The sequence below is a fragment of the Haliotis rubra genome, unplaced genomic scaffold, assembly GCF_003918875.1.
Source record: "Haliotis rubra isolate DU_JTF1 unplaced genomic scaffold, ASM391887v1 Scf1225, whole genome shotgun sequence".
NCBI lineage: Eukaryota > Metazoa > Mollusca > Gastropoda > Lepetellida > Haliotidae > Haliotis > Haliotis rubra.
In genome coordinates, this window is record NW_025765143.1 from 213,789 (window position 1) to 234,365 (window position 20,577).

At 40.2% G+C, this 20,577-nt stretch overlaps 1 protein-coding gene across 1 annotated transcript; it reads right to left on the bottom strand.

Annotated features, from left to right (window-relative positions):
• Nucleotides 1-3,812: 3,812 nt before the first annotated feature.
• LOC124265994 (receptor-type tyrosine-protein phosphatase T-like) lies at nucleotides 3,813-20,191 on the bottom strand. Its single transcript, XM_046700813.1, has 22 exons — nucleotides 20,076-20,191; nucleotides 18,741-18,881; nucleotides 17,820-17,951; nucleotides 17,396-17,489; nucleotides 16,674-16,744; nucleotides 15,555-15,669; nucleotides 15,341-15,521; nucleotides 15,022-15,109; nucleotides 14,395-14,471; nucleotides 14,104-14,140; nucleotides 13,801-13,901; nucleotides 13,443-13,568; nucleotides 11,612-11,757; nucleotides 10,971-11,106; nucleotides 10,260-10,406; nucleotides 9,979-10,000; nucleotides 9,791-9,822; nucleotides 9,179-9,298; nucleotides 7,949-8,065; nucleotides 7,549-7,682; nucleotides 5,472-5,604; nucleotides 3,813-4,851 (listed from the first exon to the last, which is right to left on the bottom strand). Exons 1-22 carry the CDS (start codon nucleotides 20,125-20,127, stop codon nucleotides 4,780-4,782), a joined length of 2,274 nt encoding a protein of 757 aa, XP_046556769.1. The 5' UTR covers nucleotides 20,128-20,191; the 3' UTR covers nucleotides 3,813-4,779.
• Nucleotides 20,192-20,577: the final 386 nt, after the last annotated feature.

Here is a 20,577-nt window from a genome sequence, read left to right on the forward strand (position 1 = left end):
CTTGATTTAGGGTTGGGTGGCTGGTTTGTCGTTTAAAGCCGCACTCAACTGTATTCCAGCAATATATGATGGCGGTCTGTAAGTAATCGAGGCTGGACCAGACAACCCAGTGATCACCAGTATGAGCATCAGTCTACGCAAATGGATTACGATGTCATGTGACAACCAAGTCAGCGAGCCTGACCATCCGATCCCGTTAGTCGCCTATTAAGACAAGTATGGTTTACTGAAGACCAATTCTAACCCAGATCTTCACAGGCCTTGATTTAGAGAATTGTAGATGTTGAACAGTCGAACAATGCATGTAGTGAATGTAAACCCGCCAGTGAAGATGAATATTTGTAAAATACATTACGTAAGTTGTCTTTAGATGAGCATGGGCTTGGATTACACGTTTGTGTAAACAGAACTCTTATTTCATTTAACTTGAACACGAAATAGAAAGTAAAATCGCCAAGTGTTAAAATCAATTAATGTATTACAACGACGGGCGGGGCGCCTAATAAAAAGGGCAGAGCACTCTGGTAGAAATGCCTTGGGGAAACACTAGTCGTGGATCAACACAAACTCGAAGTAGCAACTGCGCGCTTCCCTTTTCATTCACACAATATGAAGCTGACAGTCTCATCAGCCGGTCTCTCTCATTAGGCTTCCCCTCCACATAATACTTCTCCATTTCACTAGTTCACGTTATGTCGACCAGGAAGGGATGCTACATCAAATGCCCAAGAGTTTTTATTAGACCAGGATGCTGAGTGTACACTTGACAGATAGGCTTTGTGTTGTGATATATATATATATCTGATCATGAACGATCTCTCGTGTCACTCCATTGTTTTTGATTCAAACCAGGAAGATGCTATCGTTTGTATCCGTCCAAGACTATATATATTGTAAAGTATTATGAGACTAACTATATGACTACTTAATTGTCGTAAAATACCATATGTCACTGCTCAAAATGGCAATTTCGCGACCAAAACTACAACGCAGTGTAAGTCGACAAACCCGTAGAAAATAATAGCAAGGAAAATATAGATACTGTTTAAAGCGTGGGTGAGTTAAGATTTTAAGTCTCATAGGCAGTATTTCAGCCATAACGTGACAAAAACGATTTATAAAATCATAAGACATACAGCTAAGTTATATTAAAAAAACTGCTAACGAAGGACAGTAAAACAACAAGAAAATCACAGATATGAATATAAAAGTGGTATGTAAATCTAAAAATGTAAAGACAAGCTATGCCTAGTCAATAGTGAGTGAGTTAATATTTGGCCTCACATCCGCAATATTTCACCCATATCGTGATGAGAACAATTAATTATCGGTAAAGATCAATAATATAAGACGCTATAAAAGGGGTTATGATGAACAGTAAAACTACTAGTGTATCGCAGACAGAGATATAAAACTAGCATGGAACTAAAAACGTATACTATAATGCAAGACAATACACTATAAATACGGGCTATACATCTTCACCAGCAACTGAAGGTAGATCACCATACTAGAGACCATCGGAACTTATAGTACTTTGGCTACCTACATGGACCCTAGACGGATTTATATCATCCCCTAAGCCGCTGGTGATTGTAGTTAAATTTAGCCATAACTTAAAAACACAAAAATACTGCGTTTTAAAAATTGTGTACGATTAATTTACCTTGAATATTTTGAGACTTACGTACATCCACAGGAGGACAAAAATTTTACAATATCTCAACCAACCGTGAGGGTACAGCCACTGACAGCTTGTCAATAAGTGAAGGCAGATCACCATATAAGGGACCATGGGACTTAAAGTAGATTTGCTTCCTGCATATTTTCAGCTATTTGCAAGTTTAGACACTCAATGTTAAAAAGTGACATTAGTGACATTTGCCGTTTACCCTACTATCTAGGGTAAAGTGCAAAATACCCTTGAAAATAATTTCAAATGGACGACTGATGACACCAGGTATGATTGAGTACATGTGTGTTATTTCTTGAGGATTGTATCAGAGAATCTTGACCATGACCGAACCTTTATTCATACGACCATAGTTAACATCGATGCAAGTTTTAATTGTTCATTTAATCAGATAGTAAGCTAAATTGAGGTTTCAATAAGTTTCTTTGCTATATACGTTAATATATTCGTACTATAAAAGATATGGGCTGTTTCGATACTTTTTGCCTTGTGTGTACATAAATGAGGTAAAGCCAACAGGAATGCAAAACACATTTTTATTCATCATTTATATTTATTATTATTTATTTATACATACATATAGAGATGAGAGATCTAATAACAGTTTAAGCGTGGCACTCTAGATCTACTAACAGAAGAAAACAAATGAATATACACGCACGCACACACACGCATGCATGCATATATATGTATGTAAAGATTTTTATAGTTCACAAGTATCCAGTTAGATTTAATTTATTAGACTGAAAAAAACAGACAGCCACTTTCACTCCTACATGTTTCATTAATTTCTTCAGGCAGTAAATTCTGAATTTTGAAATATCACAGATCCTGAATAAATACACAGATTTACTCCCTGAAGAAATCTCTTATTTCCTTGTACATAAAGAAAGAGAGAGAAGTGGTAAGGTAGGTACATGTAGGATGGAGATTAAATTCATTCATGTTGATCTGCCAGTTACTACTTTTCAGGCATATTCACATAATTTGAAACTTCTAAACCAGAACGTCTTTGTGTTCTAAATATCAATATGTTATCGATCAGATACTTTATATATTAGCCCACTCAATCACATGTCTGTAGCTGTCATTTCTCCATCTTCTCCACAAACACATTACAGGCTCAGTATGCACAACATACACATATCATCTTCAAGATACACATGTTAACACTACAATATATTAATCTTCTAGGAACATTAGTAAAAACAGCTTAAAATAATACTCACTCATTCATACTACAACTATAAATCGTTGATGCAAACAATGCTTTTGAATACAACGTGCATGTAATGCGGGAGGTATATCAATTAGTTCAGTTACCGTATAACTTGAGGACTTGATCAAGACATTAAACTCACTCACTCACTCTCTTAATCATTCTCTCACTCACCCCACCCACCCCCACCCACCCACTCACGCACACACACAATCACTTACTCACTCACTCACTCACAACCCCCACCTACCCACTTACGCACACACACAATCACTTACTCACTCACAAACCCACCTTCACTCACTCACTCACACCCCTTTTCAATCATTGCATTGAAACACAACATGAATAATATCGTGGGCCGACTTCAGTTATTAAACTCCAAGACAACTGTACATAACATTTCATTCTACACTCACTCAATATCAGTTGTAGAAATAAAGCTCCAAATACAATGTAAATGTAATCGGGATCAATTAATAAACTCTAGAACAACTGTAGAAAAAAGAACACAGAAAACATATTCAAATGCAGGCTCTATGTCCACCACGTATATACACGTCGATTTACAATATACAAATACGCCCACACATATATACTGGTGCTCATTTGTTTTTATTTGTCATTTTATACTAATCAATATTTACAATGCATACATTTCATTCAAATACATATAAACAATTATTCACTATTGCCATCAAGCAAAATAATTTCTCCATAGTTGTAAGTTGATTCACAGATTCTCTCATTATCATACACCTGGGTTAGAATTGGTCTTCAGCAACCCTTGCTGGTAGGAGGCGAGTAACAGGGTTGGGTGGTCAGGCTCGCTGACTTGGTTGACACATGTCATCGTATCCCAATTGCATAGATCGATGCTCGTGCTGTTGATCACTGGATTGTATGGTCCCGAATATTTACAGACCGCCGCCATACAGCTGGAATATTGCTAAGGTCGGTGTAAAACTAAACTCACTCACTCACTGTATACGTCATCAATAAAACCTGATAGTATCCACAATGTATATTTTATAGCATGTTTGACTATCACAATGGAAATCTTACCTCATATACACTAGATGGGATCGAATCACGGAATTGTAAGTTGTAGGAGCCATATGATGATATGTACCGTGTCTGTGGGGCTCCATGTATGGTTTGTTTGTTTGTTGTTTAACGCCGCACTCAGCAATATTCCAGCTATATTACGGCGGGCTGTAAATAATTGAGTCTGGACCAGACAATCCAGTGACCAAGCAGCATCGATCCACCCAAATGGGTCAGCGAGTCCGACCACCAAATCCCGTGACCAACAGCATGAACATCGATCTACCCAATTGGGAACCGATGACATGGGTCAACCACATAATCCCGTTAGTTTCCTCTTACAGCAAGCAAGGGTTGCTAAAGACCAATTCGAACCCGGATCTGTGGGTCTATAGGTTGTATACAGATTCACACACAAGGTCCACCACTCCATATACGTACAGTATCTGTCAACAACGACTATATCTCACGGACACTCATTTCTCCATTCATTCAGAATATATGTTTCACTGAACAGGAAATCTCGAAGCGAACAACTAAATGGACTGAGTTATTTCCCTTTACATGAACAGGCTTGACATGCGGGCCACATTGAAAATATTTGCCCGTTCCTTAACCAATCAAAAGTTCGTTTTTCAATGCACGTTATAAAAACATATCGTGTCATGACAGCATATTTTCGGTTGTATACTGATGAAAAAGTGATTGACCAAAACAACTACATGCAAGGTAAGATTAACTGTATAAGTATTAATACTGAACCGCAATATAGCAGAAGCAGCTGATATTCTGGATCTACCCGTGTGGCAGTTTCATTAGGCTAGAGATTGGCGTATATTCCAAGGTTCTCAATCTGAAGTTGGGCGAATTTCAGAGCACATTTGACGTCGGCCTAGAAAACAATTGGAAGACAGTGAAAACCTATCATTGATACCATTCACAAACTAGTTAAAAATGCAATGCTCGTTTCAGTTCATATTATGATTGACCAAGCTTTTGCATTAAGGCTGCTTAGAATAGTATATCTGTAAGACTACAATGAGACCAACGTAATGCATGTTGTACACTGAACGTTATTATTAAAGGTTTTACACCAAAGTTATGATGTTTAAAGAACCACGTTTCTTAATCTCGTAGGTTCTAGTATTCCATCTTCAATGTGAGTGAGTGAGCTGAAGTTTAGAGTCACATCGGCAATATTTCAGCCATATCGTGACTAAAACAAGTTTTTAATACATGTTTACGAAGACAACTAGAATATCACAGTATCAAGAAACTAGCATCTCTCTCTCAAAATTAAGACAATACAGTATATAAATGGGCTATAGATAGCCAACAACTGAAGGAATAATCACCATATTATGGACTCCGTCTTCAGAGATCCAACGGGTTGTACACGTATACATGAAATTCAGTACTTTGAACAATATATATATTCCAGAAATGCGTTTTAATTTTCTATTGACATATCCAGTTTCATACTTTCTGCATTGCGTATAAGCCAGATCTTACCTCCGTAAAGAAGGTTTGTCCTACTTCCCGGTAAAGACGTCGCATGTTGCTGATGACGTCAACTCTGCCGTCGTCCTGCAGTCTGCTGGCGATGTTCATCAGTAGGACCAGGAGACGCGACTCGCTCATGGAGCTACAGAAAACATGAGATGTCAAGGGCAGAGACAAGATGTCAAGGGCAGAGATAAGATGTCAAGGGCAGAGATAAGATGTCAAGGGCAGAGACATATTCACAAAGGAGCAGTGTTACCACCCCACATAGCACACTGCTATATGCACTTGCCAACAGTTGCCAACTCATGCGTTCTCAATGGAGTGGAAACAAGCAACATATTAAGGGAATGAAATATATACTGAGTCAAAAAAGAAACTTCACAAAATGTAATTTGAAAAATAATGAATACTTTTTCTCTAATGATACATCTATGTATCCGAAATGGGATCCCTATCTTTCGACTCTAGGAAAACGTTAGCAGAACCCACTCAAACCCATCCATTCGTCGTGCAAATGACGTTAGTGCCAAATCGGGTTTTGCACGTGCAGTCGATCACGTGATCTTCGCATCGAAGTTTTCTTCATATGCACGTGTTTGCATTGGCCTCCAGAATTGAAAAAACACTTTTAAACCACAGTTCTAACGGTACTTGAAATGCCACGATTGTCAAATGTGCAACGTGAACGTGCCGTTGGCATGTTGCAAACGGGAAGATCAGTTATTGACGTCGCAAGAGCAATGGGATGCAGCCGTCGTACTGTGTATGACTTGCGAGGTCGTCTACAACAAACTGGCACCAATTCTGATCGCCAAATGTTAGGTCGTCCACGTGTGACGTCACGAGCAGAAGACCGTCAAATCGTCCTACGTCACCTACGTGCCAGATTTCTGCCGGCTACACGAACCAGGACTGAGATGTTAAGAGGTCGACTGTCCTCACAGACCATTCGAAATCGGTTGCGGGCTGCCAATCTCCATTCTCGACGTCCATATCGTGGGCCAATATTGACGCCGTTTCATCAACGTCAACGTCTGCTGTGGGCCCAACGTCACCTCCGATGGACCCAGAGAGACTGGAGTCGAGTCGTCTTTAGCGATGAATCCAGGTTTACCCTCAGATTCAAGGACGGCAGGCATAGAGACGACGTCGTAAACGGTATGCCCAATGTTGTGTACAGGAAGTCGACAGATTCGGGTGCGGAAGTTGCATGGTGTGGGGTGCTCTCTGTGGGAACAACCGTTCCCGACTTCTGGTCATCCGTGGAAACCTCACAGCTGCTGCTTACCGCGACCAGGTGCTCACCCCTGAACTCGTTCCTTTCATGGCGGCTCATGGCCCAGGTCTACAGTTCCAGCGTGATAATGCTCGGCCTGCTTACCGCGATGTTGACACGAAATTTCCTTGAAAACGCTGGAATCAACGTCATGGACTGGCCATCGAGGTCCCCTGACCTTAATCCAATAGAGCACGTTTGGGATGCACTTGGGAGAAGGCTTCGTGGTCTTAGGAACCAACCTCAGAATTTGCAGGAACTTGGCGCTGCCTTGCAAGAGCAATGGCGCAGAATCCTCAACCACGTGTTCACAAACATCAGGCAGTCAATGAGGAGACGGTGTTTGGCAGTAGTGAATGCGTGGGGCGGCCATACACGATATTGAACTGAGAAATTTCGCATGTTTATTCTTGTGACTTGACATTCTGTATACCCATGTTTTGGAACGGCGGTGTAGCCTAATGGAACTGATTATCGCACTGTCAGTGTATCGAGTACATCACACAGATCTCAGCAATGAAATAATAACAATTTAGCCATCTTACCATCTCTTGTTCTTTTATAGTGCCCTGAAGAAAGAATGTGAAGTTTCTTTTTTGACTCAGTATACCATCACACAGTGTTTACCATTAACTTTATCCGTGAAGATTTCACGAAGCAACATATGAGAAAATCATTGGCAAGTATGGCAATAGGGATGCATTCCACATCCTCGATTCCAAAACCTTCCCAAACTATAGCTATCCAGTGTATACAGATAACATGTAATTATACAGGTGGCAGCGAATGCAAGGTTCATTCACGTACTTGGAAATGATGGTGCATCGCCGCCGAATTGGGTCAGATGTCCACTGAAGTAAGCCTTCAATCATGACACCCACGTTAGGACTGTGGACACCGGTTTTCAGGCGATAGTGTCGTACTTCAAAATCTGAACCGTCCTGTAACAGGGAGTGAATATTAGGATGTCGTTCTGTGATTAAGTATATGTTTGCTATATTTCAATCACGCACCGTTACACGAGTGAGTGAGTGAGTGAGTTAAATTTAAAGTCACATCGGTAGTATTTCGTGACTAATTCCTTATACGAAAACCTTTCTTATATTACATGAGGCATTGGGTGAACTAGTTTGATCACTACTGTTACATTTGGTCAGTGAATCTAACACTGCAGTTACTTTAACCTTTACCGAATGTTGCTGTTTACCTTCAAACTGCTGTTTATTGTGTCAAGTTTGATGTCGTCCGCTATGATGTTCGAGCTCTTAAGCGTTGCCGTCTGCCTGGCAGTGGCAATTGGATCGTTTCCAGTCGGCATACAACCCTGTAAGAGAAATGAAACAATCACCTGTTTGAGCAGTAATGGTTCTACGTGTCTATCATATGTCTATGTAACCAAGGTTGATGATTTGTTATGAAGCTCACAGATGTAGGTTCACAGTCATCACCAGCCAACGGTCCAATAAATGAAGCTTTCTTAAATAATAGCTCCTTTTAACTCCGTTTAACCCCGCACTTTACAATATCTAGGTGTATTCTATGGGTATAAGGAGGCTGGTCTGGGTGTATAGTCCGAGTATAAGAAGCCTGACCTGATTGTATGGTCCGAGTGTAAAGAAACGGACCTACGTGAATTTTCCGAGTGTAAGGATGCTGATCTGGGTATATTTTCTGAGTATAAGGAGGCTGACCTTGCTGTATTGCTCGTGTGGAAGGAGCCTGACCTTGGTGTTGACATAGCTGTATTGCTCGTGTGTAAGGAGCCTGACCTTGGTGTTGACCTAGCTGTATTGCTCGCGTGTAAGGAACCTGACCTTGGTGTTGACCTAGCTGTATTGCTCGTGTGTAAGGAGCCTGACCTTGGTGTTGACCTAGCTATATTGCTCGTGTGTAAGGAGACTGACCTTGGTGTTGACCTGGCTGTATTGCTCGTGTGTAAGGAGCCTAACCTTGGTGTTGACCTAGCTGTATTGCTCGTGTGTAAGGAACCTGACCTTGGTGTTGACCTAGCTATATTGCTCGTGTGTAAGGAGCCTGACCTTGGTGTTGACCTAGCTATATTGCTCGTGTGTAAGGAGACTGACCTTGGTGTTGACCTAGCTATATTGCTCGTGTGTAAGGAGACTGACCTTGGTGTTGACCTAGGCTGTATTGCTCGTGTGTAAATAGCCTGACCTTGGTGTTGACCTAGCTGTATTCCTCGTGTGTAGGAGACTGACCTTGGTGTTGACCTAGCTGTATTCCTCGTGTGTAAGGAATCTGACCTTGGTGTTGACCTAGCTGTATTGCTCGTGTGTAAGGACCCTGACCTTGGTGTATAGTCCGACCTTGGAGTATAGTCCGAGCGTAACGAGGGTGACAGGGGTGTACATTGCGAATGTAAGGACGCTGGCCTGGGTGTACATTGAGTGTCTTGTACGAGTGTAAAGAGACTTACCTTAGAGGATTTTCCGAGTGTGATAACAGTGCAGCTGTTGCTATTACAGACGTGAGCCCAAAGATTCTCCTTGTCCACATCTGCCACCGGGAGGAAGAAACCATACCTGCACCTGTAGGACTTGAACACAATGAAACCAACTTGACACTATGTGATGGTGTGTAACTGCATTTTCTTTAGATGTTCATAATAGTTGCATAAGACTGTAGAATACTAGAAGACTGTAGACGTATTTACGGAATAAGATAGTAGAATATTTCAATTATGCAATGTGAATTCTGTTGAGGATGAACTACATTTTCCTCCAATCTGTCCTGTTTATACGACTCTACGAACGAAATACCTAGAGCCATATTATTGTAAGCGTCCAAGTGTAAGAAAATTAATGTCATTGTAAGCAGATACTACTACATTATTATAACAGAATCTGGCAATGTGCATCTATTTCGCTATGAGTTTAAGGAAAAAGGATTGTTATATAGAAAAGAATTTGTAAATGTCTTCTAACTATTCATGTACTACCGACCTGTTGCCTTTTTAAGTACTGAATAAAGATTGATTGAAGATAGCAAACAATACAACCTGTTCCATATACATGAATTTCTCACTCACTGGCATCAGTACTGTCCGCCTCTTCTTGGTTTCTAAAAACAACAACACTTTTCTGTAAGTTTGATCAGCTCAGTATGGATACACACAGAACAAGACAATTTTATATTGTAGTTGAAAAATAGTTTTGAATCCAAATTAAAAGTTATGCTAATTACAGCAGTTCCGTATATTGTTTTGTCCATACTTACTGACTGGAACAGACTCGAAAGCCTACAAGAGAAACGTCAAACATTGATGTTAGTATACACAGTTGTTTATGGTTCAGAATTTGTGCCTTGGATGTTAGTCCTATACTATGTATATATCCTATATCTAAATACACAATTGCATCATCCCTGAGTATTCACAGCATATACTGAGTCATATCATTCATATTATTCATGCCATATTTACCGAGGCTACGATTTTGTAGTCATATTCCCGCTTTGGGCAATACGTTCAACTGTTTAACCATCACAGTGTTCTTTACCTGTAGATGTTCCTCAACAGTTCTGTTCCCCATGGTCACGGTGCCAAGGTTGATCAGGTCGATGTTCCTGATTGTATCTCCATCCACTGACGTATCTCCAGTCATCACAGCTGAAGTCACCGCCCGGTACACAAACCCGTACTGGTCCTGTGGATATGCGATTCAGTGCCACAAATACCATGTTACCACGAATAACGTTAGGGTTTTCTGCTGTAGGAGACAGTTCAGACGTAACTGTAATGCTTGTATTTGTGGTCATTATCCCCGATTTGTGCGGAAACTAAATTATAAGGGACGGTGGGGTAGCTTAGTGGTTAAAGCCAAAGACCCGGGTTCGATTCCTTACATGGGTACAATGTGTAAAGTCCATTTCTGGTGTTCCCCACGGTGCTGTTGCTGGAATATTGCTCAAAGCGGCTTCAAACTAAACTCAGTCAATAAATTATAAAGAAAAGAAATACCATTCCCATTGAGTGTGCTGAAAAGGGGGTGAATGAATGATGCTTGGAGTTGCAGGCATATTCCAGTTGCAACATTTACATTTTGAAAGAAGGAGCATCTTTCCATGGTACCGGGGCACGATGACACAAAACCATCCCGTCACAGCGCCTCATGAGACATACTTGGAAACTACTCTTAGCAGGATCGCCACGGGAGAGAGAAGAAGCATCAATGTGATGATACTGATACATACTCAAACGAACCACTAACCGGAGTTTGTATCATGCCCTTCCTCTGCCCTCTCATGTTGGAGACGAAGCTGACGACGTCCACAGCGTCTTCAGCCGCTGCCTGATCCAGAAGACTCTCTATAGCTATGTATGTGCCTGTTCTTCCTATTCCAGCACTGAGCAGCACAAAGCAAATTTGAAAGTATATTAATGCAGAGTAAGGGGATATATGAAGATATTCCTTCTGTATAAACATGGATTTTCCATTTGATGTATCTTTGTGCCACTTTTTGCCATGTTATTACCTGAGACAGCTATTGTGTTGGATTGAAAAAACAATTTTCCCAGTAATTTCTTAAAAAGATAACTATGGGTCAGACTGTTGAATGGAAATGGAAGATCCGGGTTAGAATTCATCTTCAGTAACCCATGCTTGTCGTGAGAGGCTACTAGCAGGACAGGTTGGTCAGGCTTGCTGACTTGGTTGACGCATGTCATCGTATCTCAATTGCGTAAATGGATGCGCACACTGTTGATGACTGGATTGTCTGGTCAAGACACAATTATTTACAGACCGCCGCCATATAGCCTTCAATATTGCTGAGTACGGCGTAAAATTTAAACTCACTCACTCAACAAATGCCTGCATTATACTGGTCGATTCGTCCGGAAAATGCACACCTGCAGTGAACTACGATGGGTTCGGCGGGTCGGCCACAGATGCCCTTGACTCGCCACATGAATTCCAGCAGAGAAAACGTATTGGGTACGCCATGATCAGGCCATGAGGTGAAGTTGAAGTGGTAGATCTGTCGATTCATGGATTCCTAGAAACATAATCAGTATTGCTAGTATTTGATGGCGGTCTGTAAACAAGAAGGTCCGGTTAAGAAAATCTTGTGACTGGAGCAACACTTGTTCATTAGTGTGTCGACAGTTATACACACATACACCATTCAAGGATAATTCATACATGAATACACATACAGCCATACACAACATACGCATGTATAAATACTATGCACATCATAAAGGCAACTACACATACATACACGTACGTACGTGCGTGTATGTATGTGTAGTACATACATACATACACACACACACACACACATATACATACATACATACATACATACATACATACATACATACATACATACATACATACATACATACACACATACACACATACACACATACACACATACACGTACGTACATACATACATATATACATGCATACATACATACATACATACATACATACATACACATACATACATACATACATACATACATACATACATACATACATACATACATACATACATACATACATACATACATACATACATACATACATACATACATACATACACATACATACATTCATACATACATATACACATATACATACATACATACACACACACACATTAACGTACGTACGTACATACAGACATACATGCATACATACACACACATACACACATACATACACACACATACACACATACAAACATACATACATACATACACACATACATACACACATACATACATACATACATACATACATACATACATACATACATACATACATACATACATTCGCAATGAGCCAACAATCGGTTATACCTACTTGGGTTGTCAGTCAAGACGTGATGAGGTAATTTTACGACGATGTCGTATTGGCCACAGTCGATTTACACATGACTATCTGCTGAAAACGGATGGGGATGGACCCCCTATGTGTGTCTCTTGCGATGAGGTTTTCACCATCAAGCATATTCTGCTTGAATGCGTGGACTGCAAGGGACTCACATTATGATGCAACAAACCTAAAAGATCTGTTCTCCCGCGTGAGCAATCATCTGATAGTGAACTACCTGAGGGAAGTTGATCTGCATCATAAATTGTAACTGTGAAACGTAACTACCATAAATTGTAACTGTGAAATGTGACGAACAAATTGCCTGCCTTTAAATTTGATGCTATGACTTGCTATGCAAACTTGTTCTCGTCACTTTATGGCTGGAATAATGCCGATGTGACGCAAAACCCAACTCAACAACTCAACAACATACATACGTACGTACCTACCTACCTACCTACCTACGTACCTACGTACCTACCTACCTACCTACATACCTACATACCTACATACCTACATACCTACATACCTACATACATACATACATACATACATACATACATACATACATACATACATACATACATACATACAGACATACATACATACATACATAGCACTTCCTGCTACAATCTGGCTACAACTGTGGCACAATAGGGTCAGGCACAGACACTATCAAGTTATAAGCATTTACGGTAAATCAGAGTTCAACTTAACAGGAACTAACTCGATCTATTGGTCACGTTGATACATTTCATCGTATTCAATTGCATAATTCGAGGCTTATGATGTCAAACTGTTAGCACTGTCTTAAAGCTGGATAAAGCATACCATAACAAATAAGACGTGACAGTACCTTCTTTTTACAGGCTGTCAACTTCCTGATCGTGAAGTCCGACAGTTCGTTCACTGTTTCCATGGTTACCGTAATGCCGCCATACTCTTGTGTTCCTTCCTCCGGCCAGTATTGTAAACACTTCATCTACGAATTACAACAGGCACATCTATTTCTAAATCATAGCTCAATGGTACATTGCAATACTCGCATCCTTGAAGCTTCAAATTCAGTCGTAAACAAACAGATGCAATAAAAGAACCAAAACTATAATTAAAACTACATTAATTAGAATATTTCGGATAGTTGTAATTAGAACATTTAGTATGAAAGATATATATCTCATCATATCGCTGCAGTTTACTCTTTAAATATTTACCCTTCCACCTTCGACTAAGCTGGTCACCATCACAACCACCTTAACACCCTCCTGCCAGATCATCCTCCAGAAGTCATCAACGATGTTGGGTTTGTAAGGACCTACACCAAAGACACATCCACAAATCTACATCAGCAAGTACACACGTAATGACACCATGTCCACCGATCACGTTGGTCATTGACTAAAGGCATTAAAATGACTGAAAGGATATGATAGTTTCAACGTTTGTGTCGATCTGAAGGTAACGCGTTTCTGTCACAAAACCAATGTATAGAAAAGCAAGGAACGGGAATGTCATACCTTGAGCTGCTATGTAATACCGTTCTTTCTTGTAGCCCTGCAGAATAAAACACAATAAAAGGTATTCATATTTCCAAAGCCAAATATCATCATAAACTGAGCACATTCAGGAAGCCACGTTCCTGGAAAATCCTTGCAACGACTTCAGCGAAACATCTTTTACCTGATATTCATTCCACGGTTTTGATACTTTTCGTAATTTGAGAAAAAAACTAAACGCCAGTTGTACATTGCACTTGATACTCTCTCAGGATTGCAGGTGTACCAAGTCGACTTCTCAGTCTAACTCACGTCCAGGAAGCTGGCGTTGATGTAGTCTCCCCTACGGCCATCACGGTCATCCTGCAGCATCACCCGGTTATGGTCATCTGGGTTAAATATGAAATTAAGAAATAAACTGAAAGGCAAAAGAAACGTCATAATATGGAAAAGACATTTAAATATCAATGGAGTATTTGCACCTATTTTTTTTTAATATACACCGGAAGTCAAGTTTGAGGATAACATGAATCCTGGTCGTATAGCCTGTTTTGGCCAATAAAGGATTGTTTGAGATTGAGGTTTGAAATGTTTTTGTTTTGGGAAAGGGACGAGTTTGCACAAACACAGCATTGAAATCGAGATGCGCGTGCTTAAATCGGTTCAAACAAAAAGTATTTCAAACCTCAATCTCAAACAATACTTTATTGGACAATACAGGCTATACGACCACGATTCACGTTTTCCTCAAACTTGGCTTCCGGGATATATTTTTTAAAAAATAGGTTCACATACTCCATTAATACTGAAATGTCACCAACATTACAACGTTTCTTTTGCCTTTCAGCATTACAAATAGCTGATCCATCCACATAACATCTATATACAGTTGGCAGTTTTACAATAGCATCTCTTGAAGTAGTAGCAAGAATCCCTTACATGGGTAATATCCTTTAAATCGGTTCTTTTTCGTATTTTCAGGCTTTCTGGACTCTTCACACGGATGCACGAATCCATCGGGTAAACGCTGGAAAATAACATCATTTGGTGAGTGTTTATTTTTTGTTTTTGCAGCTTTGAACAGATCATGGTTAATGTGAGACAAAATTCCAAAGAGGTCTTAGTTCAGCACTTCAATAAAGAACATTCTGGTGTTGGAGCCCTCATTCATTATTCCGGACATGCCTACTATCACATAACAAGGCATTGCATTGATGTTATTCAGGCATAGGACACTTGCCAAGGAAGATGCATTTACCTTAAATTCTTCCTCAACCATTTCTGAGTTGTCGTCCATGTTCCTGATGGTGGTCTCCAGGTCAGCAACAGGGACGACGTGTCTCGATGCAACATCTTCCATGTTGTAGTAGTTCACCTCAGGTATATAAGGTACTCTTCCCTCCTCGTCGCTCTCCACCTCAAGAGTGTCAACACTTCTCCTCGTGTCTGCATCAAGAGTGTCTGCACTTCTCGTGTCGGCATCAAGAGTGTCTATACTCCCTGACTTTCCTTTTTTAGCTTTGACGTTGGGAGTCGCATAGATGGGGAAAGTGTCGACGTCCACGTTCATGTAAACGTTGTCATCACCTGAAAGATCATGTATCCATTGCGAGTTTACATCTACACATCAATTATGGTCGAAGATATCCTTGAAATATTACATTTTAGTAACTGGTCAGGATGCTTCTTCACAGGATGCTTGTTTCATGGGAATCGTGATTAAATAGTGAAAGTAATCATACAGGGCACATGGTGCCACCAACTATAGGAGACTGTAAAAGGTAAAAAAGTGTACAATAAGCAGCCACAACAAAATATACTGCACATTTGGAACCATGGAAACCTAACTGCGCCACATAAGTTGCAGAAATCATCTATTTCAAAATGACATTTCTCGTAATTTTTAATTATTTTTCGACAAAACGTTCTCGACACTCTGATTATATGTTGGTAGTTTGGTAATGTTTTCGTTATTTCAAGCCTTTACTAAAATCCTCAAGCTTCGAATTTGTTTGAATTTTCACTGGTTTCGAGGGGCGGATTTCTGTGGTCGCTCCAGACATGTTACTTCTTTCAGTTAAGTGTCAATAAACACACAAATTCATTATTATTTTCTTCTTGCATTGGATATTTTTCTTGTTATTTCCCAAACCAACCAAATTCGAGAAAGTAATCGAAGTAACGAGTAAATCAAAAGTTTCAGACGAATAAAGACATAAAGCTCGTATGTTTGCTGTTTAACTTGTATTTCCGCTTCACAAACATAAACATCTGAAACATTATTGTTTCACTATTTAAGTTTCCAGGTGTCTGGTTCTTAACATAGAATATAAAGATGATGTTCCTCTAAATGTACAACACGTTTGTATCATTAGCAGACCCGTCGAAATCTGAGTTGGAATTGGTCTTCTGCAACCCATGCTTGTCGTAAGAGGCAACTAACGGGATCGGGGGGTCAGAATGGTTGACATATGTCATCGTATCCCGATTGATACTCATGCTATTGATTACTGCATTGTCTGTTCCAGACTCGATTATTTACAGATTTTGCGCCCCCAATGCAAATTCATGTGTTATTTACATATACTTACCCTTCTGTCCTTCCTTTTGGTTGAAGACGGCATGGTGACCTCTGACAGAGCTGGAATGTTTCCCTCGCCACCCTGAAGTCATGTTTAAATGATAACTGTATAATAGTGTTGTTGTTCAGTAATTGTCTTAGAAAACTGAATCAGCAACGTTTGCCCTTCATGGACTCGACAAACAAAACATGAACACAGTGTGAATCAGTATATGAACACCATTTAGACAGAAGTAGACAACGTTCACCACCTGAACCGAATTACATACTGAAACAGACTTTCATTGACACAAATGCAGTGAAGGAGGCGGGCTGACTCACTTGAATACGAAGTATCTCTTGTGGACAAGCGTCACCCACCTAGTCACAATGATGTAATAGACTAGCTTAGCTCCCGTGAATGCATGGACACAATACAGTAGAAACGCTTCCCGCACCTGAATACATTGACACAATGAGGTAGATACGCTTCACACACCTGACTGAATACATTGATACAATGAGGTAGACACGCTGCGCATATCCGAATACATGACACAAGGACCTACACACGCTTCACACACACGTGAATACAATGACACAATGTACTTAACACGCTTCACACACACGTGAATACAATGACACAATGTACTTAACACGCTTCACACACACGTGAATACAATGACACAATGAACACACACGTCACACACACGTGAATACAATGACACAATGTACTTCACACGCTTCACTCACCTGAATACAACGACAGCAATGATAACAGCGATAAGTAACAGGAGTAACGTTCCCACCACAGCGCCGGCGACAGACGATCCGTTGCCCACAGACTCTAGGTCAAAGAAGAAAGCAAACATTGTTCATCTGGCTTATGGTGCAAGTGTATGCACATAAGCAGAGGTACATTATTGAACATTCACCGACGCCATCTAAAACATTATGAAATTGATAACTTTCACTGATTTTGTAATCTGTTGATACGAACTAATGGTCGAACTTCAACCAATATATGTCAGGAGTAAGTGAAAGTGATGTTTTTTACATTGCCATATCAGTATAGTACCATGTTTACGGGGTGTTCCTAGAAAAAGGAACCGTAAGTGATTTCTTTGTTTATCCAATCCTTTATCCGTTATCAACAAAGTATAATAAAATATCAAACCTTTGCATTGTAATCCAGAGAAGCCTTCCAGGCAGCCAGAACCACATTCACCTGTCGTAGAGTCACAGGTAGTGTTGGTAGCACAGTGACCACACTCAATACACTCAGGACCGTGGAAGCCTGTGGTACAATCTGCAGCAATCAAAAGTTTAAGTCAGTCAAAAAAGTAATATATAGTGATTGAATGCCGTCCTTCACAATGGATTACTATAGATAGTATTCGAATTTGAGAAACAGTGACAGACAGAGGAATACACATATGCGCTTGTCCTGTTTAATCGGCCAACAAACTGTTCGTGATAATGACCAAGGCTTCGGAAGCCTGTTATTATCAACATTCAATTCATCAATATCATAGACATCCGTACAAAAGGATATCATCTTCATGCTTTACTTGGGGTTATTATGGATTCATAACCCTATAACAATTCAACGAAACTCCTTGGGTTTGTTTCTTCGTTGTTTAACATCGCACCTAGCAACATTCCAGCTATATGTCGGCGGTCTGTAAATAACCGAGTCTGGACCAGACAATCCAGTGAGACAGCATGAACATCGATCTACGCAATTGGGATGCGATGTCTACTATTGAAAAATATGATATGCTACGGATACATTATCTACTCAAGATCAGTTTCGTTCCCATGTTCGTCGTAAGAGGGTGCAAGGCTCGTTGACATGTGTCATCGTATCCCAGTTGACTGGATCGATGCTCATGCTGTTGATGGCTGGATGTTATGGTCTGACTTGATTATTAACAGACCACCGACATATAGCTTGGATATTGAAGAGCGCGGTGTAAACACCACGTCACTCAGTAGTAGAGATTGCTCTCGTACAGTCGTATGTTTCACATGTCACTGTCATTCTCAGAGTGCATCATCTCACTTTCCTTAGCTACTACAGCACCTTGTTACTTACCAGAGCAGTCCGGCCTTGCCCACCTTTTGTCACATCCAGTGGTGCATCTCCCGTCAACCTTGGGGCAGCTTGAAGTACCGTTACAGTGTCTGTCATCGCACTTCTTCAGACAGTTGGGGCCGTATGTGCCATTGGTACATTCTGTAGCAGGTGATTACACACGCAATAATGGGAGGATATGCTCCAACACCAAAGTCAATGTTCAAACATTGTTTGATCCAACTTCGGCCTTATTGTGGTGGACCTCATAATATTGATAGTGACTATATGATTGTACATAAAACGGCAAACCACCACACACACGGTGGATCCACAACTCAGTGGATATGCATACAAATAAGGGTATGAAAAACTCAAACATCAACGTAACTGTAATTATATGAAGTACTCTTTGATAATATGCATATGATAATAATTCTGATGCTGCCTTCAGGTTGTTAAAGGTACATCTATCTTCTAACATCTGAAGTACTCTTCGGTAATATGTTCCTAACGATAATAATTCTGATGTTGACTTTGGGGTTTTAAACATTACGTATGGTCTTTAAAGTGAGTGAGTTATTTCTAGTCTCATTCTCGGCTATAAAATAACTAGTATAAAGTGATGTAACTGTAAACTTAAACACATTTTATGGAAAATACAATATAAAAACGGCTGGAGATCACCAGCTACTGAAGGTAGGTCACCATATCTAACATATGAAGTACTCGTCGATAATATGCGCCTAATGATAATAAGTCTGATGTTTACTTCATGGTTTTAAAGATACACCCATCTTCTATCTGTGCAACTTAGACACCACTTGACCACTACTGGCCATTTAATTGGGTGAAATTAAAGACACACTTCAAATTATTTCCCTGTCATGTAAGAGATATTTGTAACTGGTGAAATTAACTCAGCTACTAAAGTTAGGGAACTTAAAATGTTTCACCAAAGTGAATCCAAAGGGTGCGAGTAAGTTTGGATTGACACTGGTTTGAACAGTGTTTCGGACTTATCATGTCAGCTTAATGTGGGAGGAGACTCCTGGGGATGCTAATGCTAGACGGTTTCCATTTTGGTGAAAACCCCGAGCATAGCTATGGCAGCAAAACCTAAACACACAATCGGAACGACAACGGTTCCAACCACGTTATGATGCTTCTGATTATCACAGCGAATTGCGGCGCCTGGAACGATTGGGCACTCGTCCTCGCTTCTTAATTTAACGTTATGTGCTCCTAAATACCACGCTCAATGCGATGGTGATAATATAATCACAAATGCTATGTGTCCGAAATGTATTTGAAATTAATCTAATATTCCAAATGTTAGGTGTGGAATGTACCCACCTTCAGTGCATTTGCCTCCCTTCCATCCAGCTGGCATGCACCAGTGTCGCATGCCCCAGTCACATGATCACAGGAGGAAGTGTTGAGGGCACAGTGTCGTTCTGCACACTTTCGGCTGCAGTTGTTCCCCATAGTGAAGACTGTCACATTCTGTTACAGAATTAGACAATAAAGAAAACATTTCTGCGTATGTATCATAATGCAATCAGACAAGGACTTATATTTCATATTAACAATGGATCTATTATAATAAAAACAGTTTTCAAACGTACATTGAAATGAAAGAAAAGGTTGAATACACAATTTTGCCTTATGGGACAGTTAATGTTAATATGTTTCAGTCTGTTTCATATCACGATGTACGTGTCTCACTTTGTGTGCAGTCAGATTCTCTCCATCCAGCTTGACATCCACTGTCACATTGACCCGTTGCGGAGATCACATGACGAACTATCACTGATACAGTTCCGGTTGGAACAGGCTCTGTTGCAGTTTATACCAT

Excerpts from the sequence above, each read along its gene's own strand:
- LOC124265994 (XM_046700813.1), bottom strand. The coding sequence starts at position 20,127 with ATGCGACACTGGTGCATGCCAGCTGGATGGAAGGGAGGCAAATGCACT. Across the intron at positions 15,522-15,554 it reads GACACTCTTGATGCCGACAC|GAGAAGTGTTGACACTCTTG; the intron begins GAGAAGTGCAGA and ends TGCAGACACGAG. Across the intron at positions 15,110-15,340 it reads TGGTTGAGGAAGAATTTAAG|CGTTTACCCGATGGATTCGT; the intron begins GTAAATGCATCT and ends GTTATTTTCCAG.